Raw genomic sequence first — 22,231 nt, forward strand, 5'->3', positions numbered from 1 at the left:
TTATGTGCCGCACACCGTCCACAGAGTCCCCCGTTCTTTATGGGTATTTAACCCGCAATATTAAAGGCTGCAATCTGTATAATGGCTGATATTGAGCAGGAGATCATGCCTCAGATGTCTGCTCACATCCTGCTCAGGCCACGCCCCTCCTAACATTTCTGCTATCTCTCTGATGGATTTATTTTTTTTCAGCCTAATGATGGTCTCTTACTCTTCCATTGAGTGTTCCTTTTACCGTATGTTGTGGGTTCACCGCATTAGCTTACATAAGCAAATACCACACCTGAAATCCATTCCAGACCTTTTATCTGCTTAATTGATGATGGAATAACAAGTGAAGTGCATTAAAGATCATTTTTGATAATTGTCCAATTAAGTTTGGTCCCTTTTAAAAAGAGGTAGCTACATATTAAAAGCCTTACTCCAATTAGGATATGAATATCCTCAAAGTAAAGACGGGGTCACACTTGCATGTGTAATGCGAGAAACTTGCGTGAGTCTCTCGCATCAATACCTGGCACTGCCGCCGGCACTCGGAACGGAGTGTGTGGCCGCATATATTTCTATGTAGCCGCACACTCCGGTCCCAAGTGCTGGTGGCAGTGCCGGGTATTAATGCGCGAGTTTCTCGCATTACACGCAAGTGTGACCCCGGCCTAAAGCTGAAAGTCTGCACTTTAAGCTCTTATTAATTATATAACTGTATCTTGAATATCATTTGGTAAACAGCTAAAATGCCAAAACATGTCACTGTCCAAATATTTCTGAACCTAACTGTAAATCTGAAAATTGTGAAAAAAAATTTATATAATGATGAGAAAAGATTCACTTCTGCAGAATTGTGTTAGCTCTGATCTCACCGCAGAGCTGCATGAGATATGGCTCACACTGGTAACATCTCCTTTCACTTAAAAGGAGGCAGATTCTCATACAAATCAGTGTCCGGCCTATAGATCTTAACAACTCACTTACATATAAGAAAAACATGGATTTCTCTGGATTAAGACATCAGATCACAAATATCAAGGTATCATTATATTCAGCTTCCTATATAACCCACGTGGCCACATAGTTGGTGTACTTTTCAACCCCTTTAGCAGCTCAGATGTATAGGTACGTCCAAGGTGGGCTCCCCTTGTTTGCTGCCCGCTCCAGCGATGAGCCCGCAACCTTACAGCACATCAGCTGACTTAAACAGCTGACATATGCTCCTAACAGCCGCGGGTGGAAATGCAATCCACCTGCAGCTGTTCACATGTTGAATGCTACTTTCAATCTCGGACAGCGGCATTTAACATGCTTGTGCTGGAAGCTAATCGTGCCCATCTTGACCTGTGTCACATGATCGTGGGTCGCTGATGGGTTGGCATGACAACCCAGGGTCTGCAGAAAACACCCTAGTCGGATAGCTATGAGTGCCGCTCAGCAGTCAGCGCTCACAGCAAGTGATCATTTCTGCTACATAGAGCAGGGATGTAGCCCTGCTCTGTGTAGCACAAGTGATCGGATGATCGCAGCTTCTAGTCTCCCATGGAGACAACTGAACTAAGTGTAAAGTAAGAAAAAAATGTTTTTAAAAATATAAAAAAATGTGAAAAATATAAAAGTTCAAATCACCTTCCGTTCACCCCATTCAAAATAAAACAATAATAAAAAATAAAATACACACATTTGGTATTGCCACATTCAGAATCGCCTGATCTATCAATATATAAAAAGAATTAATCCAATTGGTAAACGGTGTAACGAGAAAAAAATCAAAACGCTGGAATTACGTTTTTTTTGGTTGTCGCAACATTGCATTAAAATGCAATAACAGGCGATCAAAAGAATGTATCTGCACATAAATGGTATGAATAAAGACGTCTGCTTAGCGCACAAAGCAATAAGTCCTCACGCAACCCGGGATCACAAAAAATGGAGATGCTATTGGTTTTGGAATATGGCGATTTTTTTTTTTTTTTTTTTTTTTTTTTTAAACTTTGGATTTTTTTTTCACCACTTAGCTAAAAAAACATATACATGTTTGGTATCATAATGGCAGATTAGTTTTAACATTTAGTAAACATAGTAAAAAAAAAACAATTTTTTAGCAATTTCACCGCACTTTGAATTTTTTTTTTCCTGTTTTCCAGTGTACTATGTGGCAAAACTAATGGTGGCGTTCAAAAGTACAACTCATCCCGCAAAACATAAGCCCTCACACGGCCATATTAACAGAAAAACAAAAAAGTTCTGGCTCTGGGAAGAAGGAGAGCAAAAACATCAAATCAAAAGCGGAACAAAACAAAGTAGTGAAGTGCTCTATAGTGTTTGCTGTGTGACATCGGTCATTCCGGTCTGTCCGCACAGTAGGCACTTGTCCCATCGTCCGGCACATAAGGCCGGCTCCTATCATATACAGTATATGACCTCCATGTACAATGCTGGGAAGGAACAGCTCCTGATACGTATCTACAGTCTGACATCAGGCACCTCTACGGTCATAGTAATAAGACTACAGTTGCTGTGTGCTGTGCGGTTTCTTTTTCGCGCATCCTGTTATATGGCATAACTGGGCTCATTCCTGAGGCATACTGGCCCTTTTTTGGCCTCAGTAGTGCTAATGGAGCCCCATGGACATAGCTATGTGTCAGGATCTTTTCCCTACAGCCTCCCAGATATATACAGGGTTACTGTGGGGTCAGGAGACCCGCGGCGTGCTGTACTCAGACTGAAGTCATGGATTCTCTATAAAGCAATTGGAGCTGTGGGACGTAAGGCCACGTTCACACTATCCTCCATGGCTGCACTGCGGCCAAGTCAGGGGAAGGGTGGTCGTCACCGTGAGGGTCAGCTTTGTGCTGCAAGCTTCTAATGGCATGATGCAACATATACACAAGCTGCACACGTCACAGCACTGCTGGCAACCGATATTCACCCCAGTAGGGAGATACTATGGAGCCACACCTGTGCCAGAGCCAAGGCTACACGGCGAAAGAAAGAATCGTGATAAATAAATGCCTCGTTATTTCGTCCTCCACGGGGTGAGGGCGCTCCAGAGCTTTATTTTTCATCAGCAGTGTCGCCATAGTTATCACCTCATAGCTCTACTCTATGATACAGGAAGTATTACCTCTGCGTTACAGCCAAACCCTTCCCCCTGGTGCTATAGGCTGGTGTCTTATGGTTCCGAGGAAACATGGAGCCGCTGCGGAAACTGCTGGAGAACCTCCGTGTTATACAGGAGAAGCTGCGAGGCGAGTCCAATATCCGTGCGACCGTACTAAGCACGAGGGTAACCGCAGCACGGCGGCCATTATACGCGAGGCGCAGGCACCTGGCCTAGCCAGTGTACAGGGTGTGAAGGAGTTTGTGCCGCCTTCCATACAGTGTAGGGATGCAGGGCCTCTGCCTGCTGTCATACCGAGGCCAAGGCTGGCCCTGTGTAGTGTACACAGCGCCTTACAGAGACCCAGAGATGGGCGTCTTGAGTCCTTTTCGGGTTGTATTTCTTTCCTGGATGCTGCTGCTCAGGCAGGACAGTTCTCCTGTCACACACTGAATATCGAGACTGTGACCAGCACCTCCCAACAGAATAAGACAAGTGTGAACAGGTGCAAGCTGTACCGTGTAAGCGAATCACTGGATTAATGAAACCGAGAAAACTGCACGTCCCAGTTCCGTACATAAAACCATCCAAATGTTACTCCATCTTGATTAGAAAACAGCATATCCTATTATTGTATATACTCCATGAAACCATCTGACACATTTCTGGTTTGTGGCCGTCCTAATCAATATTAAAAAGCAAAACTAAAACCCACGGCAGCCTATCCACTGCGAGCAAATTGTGATAGTTGGCAGCACAAACATTGCACCACCCAAAAATCACGATGAGGCTTTGACAAAACTTATTTGCTTTACCTAGGTGTGGATTAGATGCATTTTTTAGTGCGTTTACGCCGTGGAAATACGCTAAAAATGCACGTGCGTTTTTTACCTGTAGAATTTCTGCACCAAATACAAATCTATAGGGAAATTCCGCACCGAAAACCCACAAAAGAAGTTGACTTGCTGCGGATTCGAAAACGCACGGCAGGTCAGTGTACGCGGCGTTAAAAAGACACACAGTAAGAATGAGATTTCTGTAAATCCCGTCCACTTTGCTAGAACTGTAAGACGCTTCCTTTTATTGATGCAGAAAAGATGCGCCATCATGGGAAACGTGGCCTCATAGTGATTTTTGAGTGGTGCAATGTTACAGATGTGCTTCCAATTGTCATGATTTCCTCGCAGTAGATCGGCTTCCATGGGTTTTAAATTTGTTTTTAGTTTTGCCTTTTAATGTTCACTATGACTGGTACACAACAGAAACGCATCCGCTGGATTTTTTTATTGACTCTATGCAAAAATAGGAGATGCTGCTTTTTTTTCTAATCAAGAAGGAATACAATTTGGATGTTTTTATATAAGGAATTGGGGCGTGCAGTTTTCTCTCCATTAATCTAGTTGATAGTCTGCAGCGTTAAACACCACTCCTGTATCCTGAGACCAGTTTTTTCAATATCGGCATTGCATACTTAGCAAGCCCTGATCTTTTCATGATCTTGTATATAAACTAGTCACACAACTTGCAGGGCATATAGCCCCTATACATATCCACACCTTTAGTGTTCTTGTTGCCTCTGTTCTGCAGAAACTGAAGTGTAAAGGGCTATCCTTAGAATAGATCTCTAATCGGTGCCTCATGATCCCTTCACGACCGCCAACAGTAAATAAACATCAACAATTGCTGGGATTTGTGCAGCACTGACGTTTTTCTATAGTTGGCGGTCTTGCAGCACTCTGGCCCCCCAGAATCCTGCAAGCACTGACATTCCATTGCATAGTAATAGCTCTGACCAGTGAAATCATCGGGACCTGATTGGCTCAAGTCCCGATAATGTTAACCCTGTGTGTTCTTCAAGATGCTACAATAAATAGCAATCGCGGCATTTAGAAGTTTGTGAGAGGGAGAGCCCTCTTTCTCTCACCCCACCGGCTAACCCACGACGTGATCACGGGGAGCAGAGGGTTGTCAAGGCAGCCGGAAGTGAAATCGTGACCTCCAGGTCTGCTAGGTACGGTGGCTAGGTAATATGGTGGCTTATTCGAATAGCTATAGCGCTTACCGAATAGCTGCATCGGAAACCCGGATATATGGAGTTCTCCCTATTATCAGCTGATCAGCGCCGCAGCTTCATGTGTTGTGGCTGTGTGACAGTCACAACACATGCATGGAGAGCCTGACTGTCACACAGCCGTGACACATGCAGCTGTGTAACAGTCAGGCGCCAATGCACGTGCCCCCGGAAGAAGCTCTGGGTGAAACGCGCGTCAGGGTGGAGGGGGAGAGACCTTACCGATCCTGACTCATCTGTGGCCTGCACATTATTCTTTTGAGGTATAGTGACTTATTTTGTTTGGATACACCTTATCTGTGTATATATATTTGTGTATATATATCATTAGTCTTATGGTACACCATTAGATCTTGATTCAATTTGTAATTGGGCTATGATTGATTATATATAGATAAATTATATCTCTGCACTATACCTGTACTCTTTTGGTTCATAGTTTGAGCATTTGGTATTGCATGAGTATGTAATTTTATTAATTTCCTGTAATATTTATGATGGGCCTATTTATGATGGGCAGCATGGTGGCTCCTTGGTTAGGGCAGTGCTGGGGTCCTGGGTTCAAATCCCAACATCTGCAAGGAGTTTGTATGTTCTCCCGGTGTTTGCGTGGGTTTCCTCCGGGTACTTCGGTTTCCTCCCACACTCCAAAGACATACTGATATGGAATTTAGATTGTGAGCCCCATTGGGGACAGTGATGATAATGTGTGCAAACTGTAAAGCGCTGCGGAATATGTTAGCGCTATGTAAAAATAAAGATTATTATTTATTATGATTATTGTGTATGTCCTATAGATCCTTCAAGCATTATCCTTGCTACATATTTAACTATTTCACAAAAATTCTTATGTAAACTTACATATGGGCCCCCTCTGTTCTGCTCATCGGTCCCCAGCGGCTGGATTCTGCCAACTCAGTAACTGTCCGTCCGCCCTCAGACGCACGGGCAGTTAAAATATGTTGCCGTGCTCCCACACGGCAACAGATAACAGCCCCCAGCCGATCACAAGCCGGCAGCAGACGTCAGTGGGCATGTCACCCGACTTATGATGTCACTGTCATATGCCGGAACGACGCTGCGGGCCTCCGATGCATCGACCGTAGGACACCGCTGGAACTCGGCCAGGTGATTTTTTTTTTATAAAACCGCGGTATGGCGTGCGTTATACTGGCATGGGAGTGCTTTATATTATGGGGTCCATTATACTATGGGGGTGCATAATACTATAAGGCTGCCTTATACTATGGGAGTGCATTATATTATGGGGTACATTATACTGCTATGGGGAACATTGTACTGCTTCGGGGCTGTATTATACTGCTATGTGGGTGCATTATACTACTATGGGGAGGTATTATTCTACTATGGGGCTGCATTATACTGCTAAGGGGGTGCATTATATTATGGGGTGCATTATAATACTATGGGGGTGCATTATAATACTATAAGGCTGCATTATACTATGGGGGTGCATTAGACTACTATGGATGTGCATTATAACATAAGGTGCATTGTACTGCTATGGGGCTGCATTATTTTGCTACGGGGCTGCATTATACTGCTACGGGCCTGCAATATAATACTATGGTGGTGCACTATACTATGGTGCTGCATTATTCTATTATGGATGACTATGGGGGCAGAATGGGTGGACACTTGGGGTCCAGAATGGGAGGAATGTGGGTTATTATTACTGTAGGGACTAATTAAAGGATATTACTTTTGAGGATACTGTTTTCAGTGTGGGGAGGAGAGGTCCTGCTACTGTGCAGAGCGACATGGTCTCTTTTTTTCTTCATCTGGCATAGTATAGAGGTTGGGGAATGTGCTCTAGATAACTGTTCTTTTCTGCAGAGACCAGTCCTGGCTACACTATATACTGTATACAGAGCTCCTGTGTAAAATGTCACTGGTCATCACTGTATTACCTGTACACTATATACAGTGTTCGTGTGTATAATGTCATTGGTGATCCCTGTATTACCTGTGTACTGACACTATATACAGAGCTCCTTTGTATAATGTCACCGGTGATCACTATTACCTGCACATGGACACTGTATACTAAGTACAGCTCTCCTGTGTATAATGGCATTAGCACTGTGTTTTGTTTTGTTTTTTTTTAATGATCAGTATTCGGTCACTTTGTGGTGGTAATATTTGATCTGGTCATAACGTGAATGTATTTGTTCCTTGTATGTGGTGGTATTGTTCACCATGTGGTGGTGATATGTGGTCTGGTCATGGTGCGGTGGTACAACCCTTGTGATGTTATTGGTCATTTTTAAAATTGAAAAATAAATAACAATATACTTAAATTGTATTGGATATTTTAACAAATGTTTAGTAAGTTCCAGTAGAGTAGGGCCCGGCCAAAAGAGTCTACATTGTCGTGGTGGCGTATTAAAAAATCTTTTATCCAAAACAGAAAGCTGCTGGCTATGTATTTGGTGATGGAAGCTGTAAATGTGTGATTGGTGAGGATGTTGTGCTGAAGTGAAGTTTTTCTAAGAGGGGATGGTGGGACTGTGGAAGGTTCAAGGGGTGAAGGTGGGGCTAGGGTGGAGCCTGGGTGGAGTTTCAAGGAGGCCCTGAAAATTTTGCCAGTATTGGGCCCCTAAATTCCTAGTGGTAGCCCTGCATGTGGTAAATGTCATTTATTAATTATTTTGTGTGATATAACTCCCTGGGTTTTAAGAGCATAAAAATTTAAAGTTTGCAAAATGTTAAAAATGTTTGCCAAAATTCCAATATTTTCACAAATAACCGCAAACAATATTGACATGACGCGAAGTACAATATTTCATGAAAAGAAATACCCCAGATTCTGAGGCTATGTTGAAATGTTCCAGAGTTATTACCACATAAAATGACACTCATCATAATTGGCTTCTTCACTTTCTTTCCACTGACATTCAAACTATCATCATGGGTAACTTCAACATCCCCACTGATACCCTTCAGTCAAATGCCTTCAAACTTGTGTCCCTTACTTCATCTTTTGGACTTACTCAGTGGTCCTCCGCAGCCACCTACACAGACGGACATACATTAGACCTGGTCTTCACCCGTCTCTGCTCTCTATCTAACTTCACCGCCTCCCCTCTCCCTCTATCCGACCACCATCTACTCACTTTCTCATCCCTGTCCTCCTCACCTGTCACCCATGTCCAGCAACATGTGCACCCCTGCAGAAACCTCACACACCTAGACACCCACACGCCCTCTGACTGTATTCTACCACTCTCAACCATATCCTCACTCCACGACACAGACGCTGCCAAACAAGGCAAGTCTTTATTGTTCAACCACCACAACCCCTTTGCATACCAGACCAATACCCAAACCCCATAACCTCCCTCTCCAACCTCACCACCACACTTATCCCATCCCTAACCCATCTCTTCAACCTATCAGTAACTTCTGGTACCTTCCCTTCTGCTTCCAAACATGTCACAATCACGCCTATCATTAAAAAGCCAACCCTCGACCCAACCGCTATGTCCAGCTATCGCCCAATATCACTACTCCCATTCATTTCCAAACTCCTGGAGCAGCACGTCCACGCTGAACTTTCCTCCCACCTTTCATCCAACTTGCTCTTTGACAATCTACAATCTGGTTTCTGTCCCCATCATTCCACTGAGACTGCCCTGACCAAAATTACTAACGACCTACTTACAGCAAAAGCTAACGGACAGTACTCTATACTTCTCCTTCTAGACTTGTCCTCTGATTTCGACACAGTTGACACTGCCTCATCCTACAAATCCTCTCCTCCTTTGGCATCAAAGACCTCGCCCTATCCTGGATCTCCTCATACCTTTCCAACCGCATATTTAGTGTCTCCCACTCCCACACTACCTCCTCAGCCCACCCTCTCTATTGGAGTCCCCCAAGGGTCTGTTCTAGAACCCCTACGCTTCTCAATCTATACACTTGGCCTAGGACAACTCATAAAGTCCCATGGATTCCAGTACCACCTGTATTGTGATGACAGTCAGATCTACCTCTCTGGCTCAGACGTCACCTCTCTGCTTTACAGAATCCCGGAGTGTCTATCAGCCATATCCTCCTTCTTCTACTCTCGCTTCCTCAAACTCAATTTGGACAAATCTGAACTCCTCATCTTTCCTCCATCTCACAGATCTTCATTACCTGATCTATCTATCACATTTAATGACATCACTCTTTCCCCCGTACCGGAAGTCTGCTGCCTCAGAGAAACCCTTGACTCTGCCCTGTCCTTCAAACCGCACATCCAAGCTCTTTCCACCTCCTGTCGCCTGCAGCTCAAAAATATCTCCAGAATGTGTTCTTTCCTCAACCCTCAATCTACTAAAATGCTTGTGCATGCCCTCATCATCTCCCGCCTCGACTACTGCAACATCCTTTTCTGTGGCCTCCCTGCTAACACTCTTGCACCTCTCGAATCCTTCCTTAACTCTGCTGCCCGACTAATTCATCTCTCTCCTCGCTACTCCTCTCTGCAAATCTCTTAACTGGCTCCCATTCCCTCAGCGTATCCAGTTCAAATTACTAATACTAACCTACAAGCAGGGCTGTGGAGTCGGAGTCGTGGAGTCGGAGTCGGTGCTCATTTTGGTGGAGTCGGAGTCGGAGTTGGAGTCGGTATAAAATGGACCGACTCCGACTCCTAAAATATATAATAAATTGGGTACAGTAATTCAATGCAGGATGTGCTGAATATTTTTTCATAGGAGTTTGGGAAAGTTATGAAATGTCCTATAAATGGCTGTTCTATTCCTGATCTAAGGCTACATTCACACACAGCGTTTTTCCTGTGTGTTTTGAGGATACGTTTTTCAGCTGCAAAAGCTGATCATCTTTTTAAAAAACTGCATCACCTGAAAGGTTTTTGAGCTCATAGATAATGTTTTCAATAGCAAAAGCAGATTAGAAATCTGCTCTATCTATCCATTTATCCATATCTGTCTATCCATATCGTATCTGTACCAAAAAGAATGAAAACCGGGTAGTACACCAATATATATTCTGTTCTATCTAAATATCTTGATTATTGGATCATAAAAATGATTAAATGTCTGAGGTTCACATTGTACTACAATAAATTTTTCACTTAAATATAAGCAATATGTGTGGGAGTCGGAGTCGTGGAGTCGGAGTCGGAGTCGGTGTAAGGGAAATTGAGGAGTCGGAGTCACAGGTTTGGCTTACCGACTCCACAGCCCTGCCTACAAGGTCATCTATAACCTGTCTCCCCCATATGTCTCTGAACTAATCTCCCGATATCTTCCCTCACGTAATCTCCGGTCCTCCCAAAACCTTTTTCTGTCCTCCACACTTATTCGCTCCTCACCTAATCGCCTCCAAGACGTCTCCCGAATATCCCCCATCCTCTTGAACCACGTTCTGATCCTTCAGATGGAACCTGAAAACGCACCTCTTCAAGAGAGCCTACAGCCTGCAATGACCTTGCTACCTCCTCACCACTACCAGAGCTACTGCCTCACCAACACCGGAGCAGCCGCAACCCACCAACCTACTGTCTCCTTCCCCACCATCCTGGAGAATATAAGCCCACAAGGGCAGGGTCCTCTCTCCCCTCTGTATCAGTCTGTCATTGTTAGTTTGTTTACTGTAAGGGATACCTGTACTTTGTATGTAACCCTTTCTCATGTACAGCACCATGGAACCAATGGTGCTATATAAATAAATAATTGAAATAAGTGGCCTGTTCAGAAAGGTGAAATCAGGCTTTGGCTCGAAAGGGTTAATGAATCAGAAACGCCTAACTGCTCCACACCCATTCATCATGACCAGTGTAAAATAAAAACCAAAACCAAACTGTCTTGATGAACTGCGGCCAAAGTATATTGGAAAATTGTATTGTATGGTTGCCAACCTGTCTGGCCACAGAGGTGATCACTCTGCCTTGTGGAAACTGGCAATAACTATGCAGTTAGCATCATCTTTAGAACATGTGAGTTTTATCATCCGCTATGGAACATAGAGGTCACAGTACTGTCTGTAAAGATAGCTTTATAGCCTAAATCCAGAGCCCAGTGCATTTCTGCTGCATAGTACTGAAGTCCTGTTAGTACTTGGGATTCCCACAAGTGTTCTTCTGTTTGTTAAAAAAAAAAAAATGGTAAAACGTGTTTAATAAGATAATACTAATGTTTTTATATCCTGTTGTGTTTTTGCAGATGGAGAACCCAATGAAAGTATCAGTAACTTTAATCCTCAATTCTTCTGGAATACCTTGGGTAAGAAACATTGAGAAAGAGAAGTAGTTGGTCCTTTAACTATTTATAAGCTTGGTGTCAGTATAGGGGTCCATTATATGGTTCACGTAACATGAACTTGTAAGGGTGTGTGCATACGCTGCGGATTTTGCTGCGGAATAATCCGTGCGGATTTGTCTAAATCTGCAGGTAAATCCGCAGGTCAAAAGACCTGTGGTTTATCTGCGTATTTTCTGCGGATTAGCCTGCGGTTTTCCCTTGTCATGGAGCAGGTGCTAAACCGCTGCGGATTCCGCACAAAGAAGTGACATGCTGCAGATTTAAAACCGCAGCAAATCCGCGCAGAAAATTCTGCAACGTGTGCACTGCGGTTTTCATAGACTTATATGGTACTGTACAACGCAGCAGAAACTGCAGGGCCAAATCTGCTGCAGATCCACAGCAGAATCCGCAACGTGTGCACACACCCTCAGACCGGTTGGTAAATAAGCTGGTAATCTGTTAAATGAATCTGCATTAAATTATATGTAGCCTCACAATATTACATTTTTAATGCAACCATATGGTAAAAAAAAACCCACACGTGTCCGTTTTTCACATCAGCCAGTTAGAGTACTCACTGTAAGAGAACGTTACATGTTTTTTGCAGCTCACTTGTCAGGTTTGTTGTATAGACAGTGTTGGGGTCAGCGGTGTCGTCCCCTTATTGGAGCAAAGGAATTGACAAGTCACCCTCTCTTTTCTCCCACTGGAGACCAACAGTAACTGTGACTGAAGCAGCAAACTTTGTGAAAACCAAACTTTGTGTCAGTGTTTTTAGACCTTTTATTCTGATGTTCCTATTGTTACTGAAGTACAATTATAAGCATTTCATAAGTTTTTAAACTTTTGCTGACAAATTAAAGAGGCTGCCCACTAGTTTACATGTCCCTGTCATGTGAACTAACTGCCATAGATAATCTCTTTGCTAAATATTTTGCTTTTCTAAATCTGTCTGTGACTTGAGATGTCTCTTATATAGCAACATATTCCACATCGCTTTACAGATCATCATCATCATCATCATCACTGTCCCCAATGGGGCTCACAATCTAGATTCCCTATCAGTATGTATTTGGAGTGTGGGAGGAAATCCACACAGACACAGGGAGAACATACAAAGTACCTGCAGATGTTGTCCTTGATGGGATTTAAAGGGAATCTGTCACCCCATTTTTGTCCCATAAGCTGGGGCCACCACCATCAGGGGCTTATCTACAGCATTCTGTAATGCTGTAGATAAGCCCCCGATGTAACCTGAAAGATAAGAAAAACACGTTAGATTAGACTCACCCGGGGGGCGGAATCGGGTGCGGTGGGTGTCGCGGTTCGGTGCCTCCCATCTTCATACAATGATGTCCTCCTCCTTGCTTCTCCCTTGGCTCCGGCGCCAGGAAAGGTCAGAGTGGTCCGGTGCCTGCGCACTTTAGTACTCTGCTCTACCCTTAACAGGGCAGATAAAGTACGCGTGTGCAGGAGCCAAGGGAGAGGCAAGGAGGAGGACATCATCGTATGAATATGGGAGGCGCTGTACGGGACAGCGACTCCCATCGGACAGGACCGAACGCCAGGGTGAGTATAATCTAACTCTTTTTTTCTTATCTTTCAGGTTTCATGGGGGGCTTATCTACAGAATTACAGGATGCTGTAGATAAGCCCCTGATGGTTGTGGCCGCAGCTGATAGGCCAAAAATGGGGTGACAGACTCCCTTTAAACCCTTGTTCGCCAGTGCTGCACAGGTGGGCGGGCAGGGCTTGCTGCACAGGTGGGCGGGCAGGGCTTGCTGCACAGGTGGGCGGGCAGGGCTTGCTGCACAGGTGGGCGGGCAGGGCTTGCTGCACAGGTGGGCGGGCAGGGCTTGCTGCACAGGTGGGCGGGCAGGGCTTGCTGCACAGGTGGGCGGGCCGGGCTTGCTGCACAGGTGGGCGGGCCGGGCTTGCTGCACAGGTGGGCGGGCCGGGCTTGCTGCACAGGTGGGCGGGCCGGGCTTGCTGCACAGGTGGGCGGGCCGGGCTTGCTGCACAGGTGGGCGGGCCGGGCTTGCTGCACAGGTGGGCGGGCCGGGCTTGCTGCACAGGTGGGCGGGCCGGGCTTGCTGCACAGGTGGGCGGGCCGGGCTTGCTGCACAGGTGGGCGGGCCGGGCTTGCTGCACAGGTGGGCGGGCCGGGCTTGCTGCACAGGTGGGCGGGCCGGGCTTGCTGCACAGGTGGGCGGGCCGGGCTTGCTGCACAGGTGGGCGGGCCGGGCTTGCTGCACAGGTGGGCGGGCTGGGCTTGCTGCACAGGTGGGCGGGCTGGGCTTGCTGCACAGGTGGGCGGGGCGGGCTGGGCTTGCTGCACAGGTGGGCGGGGCGGGCTGGGCTTGCTGCACAGGTGGGCGGGCCGGGCTGGGCTTGCTGCACAGGTGGGCGGGCCGGGCTGGGCTTGCTGCACAGGTGGGCGGGCCGGGCTGGGCTTGCTGCACAGGTGGGCGGGCCGGGCTGGGCTTGCTGCACAGGTGGGCGGGCCGGGCTGGGCTTGCCTTTAGGAATGCAGGGCTCCATTCAGCAGAGCTCACACTACTCCTGTGCATGCTGCTGCAGACATGGCTTTAATATCTGTATGTGTACAGCAGGGTGTCTATAAATGTACACACTTTTCTTTACGCTGTGTATTGTATATACACCTTGCTACATTTCCTCTGTTATATGCATATGTGGAATGCGGTGAATATTAATTCCTTTTAGTAGCGACACATGAACACCAGCAGCTGCAGGAACGCTCCGGCTGACACTGTGCTTGCTTTTATAGAGTAATGAATACTCACTGCCCTCCACACACATAGTCCTGGCGTGCAGAGCAGTGAGTATTCCGGCAGCTTCCCTTCGGCTTGCAAGCAGTGCATGATGTCCCTGCCATTTGCTTCTTACAAACATAAAGTAGCTGCTGGCATTGGAACAAAATGCTGTGAGGGAGCATTGGGAAGGTTCAGTGTCTTGCAAAAGTATTCGGCCCCCTGAAACTTTTCAACCTTTTCCCACATATCATGCTTCAAACATAAAGATATCAAATGTTAATTTTTGGTGAAGAATCAACAACAAGTGGGACACAATTGTGAAGTTGAACGAAATTTATTGGTTATTTTAAATTTTTGTGGAAATACAAAAACTGAAAAGTGGGGTGTGCAATATTATTCGGCCCCTTTACTTTCAGTTCAGCAAACTCACTCCAGAAGTTCATTGTGGATCTCTGACTGATCTAATGTCGTCCTAAATGACTAATGATGATAAATATAATCCACCTGTGTGTAATCAAGTCTCCGTATAAATGCACCGGCTCTGTGATAGTCTCAGGGTTCTGTTTGAAGCACAGAGAGCATCATGAAAACCAAGGAACGCAACAGGCAGGTCCGTGATACTGTTGTGGAGAAGTTTAAAGCCGGATTTGGATGCAAAATGATTTCCAAAACTTTAAAAATCCCAAGGAGCACTGTGCAAGCGATCATATGAAGATGGAAGGAGTATCATACCACTGCAAATCTACCAAGACCCGGCCGTCCCTCTAAACTTTCATCTCAAACAAGGAGAAGACTGATCAGAGATGCAGCCTAGAGGCCCGTGATCACTCTGGATGAACTGCAGAGACCTACAGCTGAGGTGGGACAGTCTGTCCATAGGACAACAATCAGTCGTACACTGCACAAATCTGGCCTTTATGGAAGAGTGGCAAGAAGAAAGCCATTTCTCAAAGTTATCCGTAAAAACTGTCGTTTAACGTTTGCAACAAGCCACCTGGGAGACACACCAAACATGTGGAAGATGGTGTTTTGGTCAGATGAAACCAAAATCGAACTTTTTGGCAACAATGCCAAATGATATGTTTGGCTCATCACCCTGAACACACCATCCCCACTATCAAACATGGAGGTGGCAGCATCATGGTTTGGGCCTGCTTTTCTTCAGCAGGGACAGGGAAGATGGTTAAAATTGATGGGAATATGGATGGAGCCAAATACAGGACCATTCTTGAAGAAAACCTGTTGGAGTCTGCAAAAGACCTGAGACTGGGACGGAGATTTGTCTTCCAACAAGACAATGATCCCAAACATAAAGCAAAATCTACAATGGAATGGTGCACAAATAAACGTATCCAGGTGTTAGGATGGCCAAGTCAAAGTCCAGACCTGAATCCAATCGAGAATCTGTGGAAAGAGCTGAAAACCGCTGTTCACAAACGATCTCCATCCAACCTCACTGAGCTAGAGCTATTTGCCGAGGAAGAATGGGCAAGAATTTCAGTCTCTCGATGCACAAAACTGATAGAGACATACCTCAAGTGACTTGCAGCTGTAATCGCAGCAAAAGGTGGCGCAACAAAGTATTAAGTTAAGGGGCCGAATAATATTGCACGCCCCACTTTTCAGTTTTTGTATTTCCACAAAAAGTTAAAATAACCAATAAATTTTGTTCAACTTCACAATTGTGTCCCACTTGTTGTTGATTCTTCACCAAAAATTAACATTTGGTATCTTTATGTTTGAAGCATGATATGTGGGAAAAGGTTGAAAAGTTCCAGGGAGCCGAATACTTTTGCAAGGCACTGTAAGTGTAATGTTTTTTTTTCTTTTAATGGTTTCTGATGGGGGCCATGCATATCAGGACCGGGATGGGGCAAATCCTACTAGGATGCTATTAAAGAGAAATGAAAATTCATTGCCCTCCACGCCCATGGGCGTTAAATGCAGTGAATATTCATTTCTCTTTTTAGCAGCGGGCACAGGAGTTAGCCTCAGCAGCTGGCTCCAGCCTCCTGTGACCTGCTACTACTCCGATGCCGCCCCACCACTGCTGCTCCCCCACCTCCCCACCACTGCCGCTCACCTACCTCCCCACCACTCCCCATCACAGCCAGAGCTGGTACATCTGGACTATTAGACGCACCCCCATTGTCCTCCTCATTTTTGGAGGGAAAAAGTGCAGTGCATATTTTTTCCTAACCAGTGCTTGGAATTTCATAGAATCATAAGGTCCTTATGTCCAACCCCCTGCTCAATGCAGGATTTACTAAAATATCCCAGGCAGATGTCTGTCTAGCTTCTGGTTGAAGACTTCCATTGAAGGAAAACTCGTCACCTCTCGTGGCAGCCTGTACCACTCATTGATCACCCTCATTGTCAAAAAGTTTTTTTAATCTGTATCTTCTCCCTTTCAGTTTCATTCCATTGCTTCTCGTGTTTCCATGTAAAAATGAAAATACGGATGATCCCTCTACAATGTGACATTCCTTCAGATATTAAGTCTTTGCCTTTCTTTTTGCAAGCTAAACATTCCCAGATCATTTAACTGTTCCTTGTAGGACATAACCAAAAAAGTTCATTTTTTTCTCATTAATGTACACGCTGCACCCCATTTTGTCTGAAAAAAAACAGAAATGTAGAAATTTTTGCAAATTTATTAAAAAAGAAAAATTGAAATATCACATGGTCATAAGTATTCAGACCCTTTGCTCAGACACTTATATTTAAGTCCATTTCCTTGTGATCCTCCTTGAGATGGTTTTACTCCTTCATTAGAGTCCAGCTGTGTTCAATTAAACGGATAGGACTTGATTTGTAAAAGCACACACCTGTCTATATAAGAGCTCACAGTGCATGACAGACCAAATGAGAATCATGAGGTCAAAAGAACTGACCAAGGAGTTCAGAGTCGGAATTGTGGCAAGGCACAGATCTGGCCAAGGTTACAAAAGAATTTCTGCAGTACTCAAGATTTCTAAGGGTAAGTGCACACGTAGTTTCTCGTTCGCCTTATTGGGGGACACAGAGACCATGGGTGTATGCTGCTGCCACTAGGAGGCTGACACTATGCACAAAAAAAGGTTAGCTCCTCCTCCGCAGTGTACACCCCACCGACCGGCAGGGAATTCCTCAGTTTTAGCTTAGTGTCAGTAGGAGGTGGACACGGGTCTTTAATTAGACCCATATCTACCTCGATGTGCGTCGTTCCTTTTCAGGTTTTCCCAGAGGGATACAGTGTGAATGGTCACATCTTTACTCCCACAAGGAGTCTGTGAGTACGGCGTGTACTGCCACCCCGTATCGTCACAGTTCTCCGTAGCAGGACCACCAGCCCTCCAGGCGGACGCCAACATGAAGATGTGTCAGCGATCCAGAGGGTCCTCGTCGCCAGTCTCCCACCCACTCGCCTACCAGAGCCTGTCGGTTGGATGAGACGCAGACTCTTCATGTACAGGTACTTTCTTCGAGGATTCGGGCCCGGGACGGGTAAGTATTGGGACCCTTTGTCCTGCAGCATTCCTCCCCGAGGGCACGTTTGCAGCGTCTTCCCTGGAGCAGGGATGCGGTGGTGCTGCGAACTCCTGCGCCCATCCTGCTCCTACAGCCAGCCCCTTCACCGTCCTCTTCTCCCCGACACTCCGATCGGGTATTCCAGGGTCCTCTCGCGGCGGCGCTCACATTGCGGCACCTCCGCGCCGACCCCGTGCTGACAAGCGGCCGCCGCTAGTAATTTAGGCCCCGGCTTCTGTCGGGCCTACCTTAGCGTCGCGGCCACGCCCCCCACCCCTTTCTTCTAAGCGGGCTTCTCTCCCGCCCGTCCCAGGCCCTCCCACCGCCCTTCTCAGCCTGTTCCTGGCCAGGGGCGGTGCCGGATTCAGCAGGCGGTTAGCTCCGCCCTCCTTCCCCTGGGAGCGCGTTTTTCCCTGTTTCCTCTCAGGCAGTTGCCATCTATACAGCCGGACGCCCCTGTCAGCCGGATATCGCTCCCTGGGCCTGTCAGCCGGATATCGCGCTGTCCTGCATCTGCAGAGAGGTGGATACCTTCGTCTCTGGGGTCACCGGACTGTGAGTAGCTCTGCATCTGCAGACTGTCCCCCAACCTTCCGGCACTACCTCAGGTTTCACTATGTCTAACTCCAAATCTGAACGTAACCGCCCTGCGGCTCCCCCCTGCACTCTAGTCAAGTTCTTTGCATGCTCTTCTTGCAATCGCAAACTTCCCTCAGATCAGTCCACTTCCCTCTGCCTGGATTGTAGTAATCCTATTCAACCTGACGCCGCCCAGGAGCCATCTAGGGCCCCAGGCGAGAGTGAACCCCCATGCCCGGCTGGGCCTCGTCTCTATCACAGTCAGTGGCAGACCTCACCAGGGTGTCTCAGTCCCTAGTAGCCGTTCTGGATAAGTTACCCCTGGACACCTCTACAGGGTCCAGCAGGTCTCAAGAGGTTCCATCTGAGTCGGCCAGCGTTAGTCGCAAAAGACCCAGGCAGGATCTCCAGCCGGAATCCTCTCCTCGCCCCATGTCACCACATAGTCAGCCTCCCTCCCAGGCCTCCTCTCCCGAGTCAGGTGAAGCGCTCTCGGACAGGTCATCTGAGGGGATCTTAGAGCTGGATTCGGACCAGGATGCGAACATGAGGGTTACTGTACAGAACCTCATTGCAGCGATCCATCAGACCTTCGACATTGCTGACCCCCCTGCGAAATCCTCAGATCAGGAGGTTTCGTTCAGACGGGAGGAAACACCCTCCCTTTACATTCCGAGTTTGGAAAGATTTTTACCAGGGAAAGAGGAGATCCGACCAAAGAGGAAAGCGTCTCGGCGTTCTGTACCCGTTTGCTAAAGAGCTCACGGACAACTGGTCTGCCTCCCCCTCGGTCGACCCACCCGTGTCCAGGCTTTCTACTAACACGGTTCTCCCGCTTTCAGGCGTGGCGTCTCTAAAGGATTCTAATGATAGGATTATAGAATCCCTAGCGAAGTCTGCCTTCGAAGCGGCTTCGACGGTGGTATGCGCAATTTTTGCTTCATCTTGGGCAGCAAAGGCCATAGCTACTTGGGCAGAGGATCTTCGTCAGGGCATCCTAGAGAAAGCACAACCAGATCGATTGGCCGATCTCGCCAATCATATTTCCCATGCGGGGGATTATATGCTTTCTGCTTCTTTGGATGCTGCATCCTGCGCAGTTCAGGCGTCCAGTAACGTTGTGGCAATCCGACGTACAATTTGGCTCAAGGCCTGGCAGGCGGACCTGTCTTCTAAAAAGTCTCTTACTAATCTGCCTTTTCAGGGAGGGCGCCTCTTTGGATCCCAATTGGACCAGATTATTAAGAACGCCACCGGAGGCACGAGTTCTCTCCTGCCTCAGTCCAAGCCTTGCAGACCTCCTCTAAGGCGTCAGTTTCGACCCTTTCGGGCTTACCGCCGTTTCACTACGGCGGAGACCTCCTCCAACCAACAAAAACCGCAGGCACGCCAAGATAGGAAGTAAGTTTCCTTCAGACCCACTCCCTCCTGGTGTTCCCACTCTTCGCAGGGCAGGCCATCCAGATCCGAATCTGGACGGTCCACATCAGCATGACTATCCTCGGACTCCCGAGCGTCCCTTCCAATTGGGAGGTCGACTCCTGTTCTTCAAGGACGTCTGGCTGGCCTCAGTAGAGGACGCTTGGGTCAGAGAGGTTGTATCGTCAGGATACAAGATAGAGTTCGTCTCTTCCACGGGATCGTTTCTTCGAATCCCGTCCTCCAAAAGATCCAGCTTTGATTCCGGGGTTCTTTACGGCCATCGACTCTCTCCTCAGTTCCGGGGTGATTGTGCCCGTTCCCGAATCGGAGCGGTTTACAGGGTTTTAGTCAAACCTATTTGTCGCGCCGAAAAAAGACGGGGCGGTCCGACCCATCTTGGATCTCAAGCTGCTCAACAAGAGGGTCCGTCTTCGCCACTTCCGGATGGAGTCGGTTCGTTCGGTAATCGCTTCCATGGAGGAGCAGGAATTCATGTGTTCAATAGACATCCAAGATGCCTATCTACATGTTCCCATATTCTACGGACATCAGAAGTTCCTGCGTTTTGCGGTTCACCAGGAACATTACCAGTTTATCGCGCTGCCCTTCGGTCTCGCCACCGCTCCCAGAGTCTTCACGAAGATCATGGCTGCCTTGATGGCTTTATTGAGGATCAGAGATCTCGTTCTTTTTCCGTACCTTGACGATATTCTGATCTAAGCTCCCTCTTTCCAACAGGCACGCCTAAGTTTGACGATCGTCCTAGACACTCTTTCCAATTTCGGGTGGATCGTCAACAGGAAAAAGTCCTGTCTGGTTCCTACTCAACGTCTTGTGTTTCTGGGCCTCCTGTTCGACACTCGTCGGTCAAGGGTCTTTCTCCCACAAGAGAAGATTCTCTCCCTGCGGCAGGATGTACAATCGCTGCAGACCACACGATTTCCGTCCCTCCAAACAACCATGAGGGTACTGGGAAAGATGGTGGCGGCGATAGAGGCAGTTTCCTTTGCCCAATTTCACACCAGACCTCTCCAACACGCCATTTTGTCGAGGTGGAACAGGTCGGCTCTGTCCCTGGATCGCCCTGTTCGTCTTTCATGCCGGATGAAGCGGTCACTCAACTGGTGGTTGACGTCACCTCTCATCCTCTTGGGGCGGTCTTTTCTTCCCGTTCACTGGCAGATAGTAACAACGGATGCCAGCCTCCTCGCCTGGGGTGCAGTGTTCCGCCATCACACTGTTCAGGGTTGTTGGTCGACTCCGGAATCTGCTCTGCCGATCAACGTCCTAGAGATACGAGCGATCCATCTGGCTCTCGTCCACTGGGAGAGGCTCCTCAGGGGCCTGCCTGTCCGGATTCAGACAGACAATGCCACAGCGGTGGCATATATCAACCGCCAAGGAGGGACACGGAGTGTCTCAGCCCTGGCAGAAGTGTCCAAGATCCTTCAGTGGGCAGAGATTTCGGTACCGACAATCTCCGCGGTACACATTCCCGGCGTAGACAACTGGGCCGCCGATTTTCTCAGCCGCGAGGGTCTCGCGGCAGGAGAGTGGTCCCTACATCCGGAGGTATTTCTTCAGCTCTGCCGTCGTTGGGGAACCCCGGACGTAGATCTGCTAGCTTCTCGCCTCAACAGGAAAGTCCAACAGTTTGTATCCAGGGCTCGAGATCCTCTCGCAGTGGGCGCCGAAGCTCTGGCCATTTCTTGGTCGCAGTTCGAGCTCCCCTACCTGTTTCCTCCCCTGCCTCTTCTTCCCAAGCTGTTGAAGATCAAAGCAGAAGGAATTCCAGTCATTCTCATCGCCCCGAATTGGCCCAGAAGGTCTTGGTTCGCGGACATTGTCAACCTTCTTGCGGACGCCCCCTGGAAGCTTCCAGACAGGGCAGATCTGCTGTCTCAAGGCCCGATTTGCCACCCCAATTCTCGGCCGCTCAATTTAACGGCGTGGCTGTTGAGACCGAGGTTTTGAAATGAGCAGGATTCTCCGGTCGAGTAATTCATACCATGATCCGAGCCAGGAAGCCATCATCTTCCAAAATTTACTACCGTACTTGGAAGGCCTATTTCACTTGGTGTGAGGCCAATAACATCGCGCCCATGTGCTTTTCGCTCCCTTCCGTTCTGGCGTTTCTTCAGGCAGGGCTGGATGCGGGGCTTGCTCTCAGTTCCTTGAAGGGTCAAGTTTCGGCGCTGTCCATTTTGTTTCAGAAGATGGTGGCCTCCCGCCCTCAGGTCAAAACCTTTCTTCAGGGCGTGGCTCACACGGCTCCTCCGTATCGAGCGCCCGTGGATCCATGGGATCTTAATCTGGTTCTTGAGGTTCTGCAAGGTTCTCCTTTTGAACCTCTCAGGGATGTTTCCCTTTCTCTCCTTTCTTGGAAGGTAGCTTTTCTGGTGGCCATCACTTCCATCCGGCGCGTGTCATAATTGGCGGCTCTTTCTTGCCGCTCTCCTTTCTTGGTACTTCACCAGGACAAGGTAGTTCTGCGGCCTCCGCCCTCTTT

At 47.4% G+C, this 22,231-nt stretch overlaps 1 protein-coding gene across 1 annotated transcript in view; it reads left to right on the plus strand.

Moving 5' to 3' along the window:
* The first annotated feature begins 3,064 nt into the window (after window positions 1-3,064).
* Window positions 3,065-22,231, plus strand: part of CCNDBP1 (cyclin D1 binding protein 1) — a 46,335-nt gene continuing 27,168 nt past the window's right edge. The window contains exons 1-2 of the mRNA XM_073555240.1: window positions 3,065-3,239; window positions 11,357-11,416. Of these exons, the coding sequence (XP_073411341.1) occupies window positions 3,182-3,239; window positions 11,357-11,416 (118 nt within the window). The 5' untranslated portion in view covers window positions 3,065-3,181. The remainder of the gene's footprint in view (window positions 3,240-11,356; window positions 11,417-22,231) is intronic.

Source organism: Dendrobates tinctorius, unplaced genomic scaffold (assembly GCF_039654945.1).
Source record: "Dendrobates tinctorius isolate UK_male_01 unplaced genomic scaffold, ASM3965494v1 ptg000223l, whole genome shotgun sequence".
In the NCBI taxonomy this organism is placed as follows: Eukaryota; Metazoa; Chordata; class Amphibia; order Anura; family Dendrobatidae; genus Dendrobates; species Dendrobates tinctorius.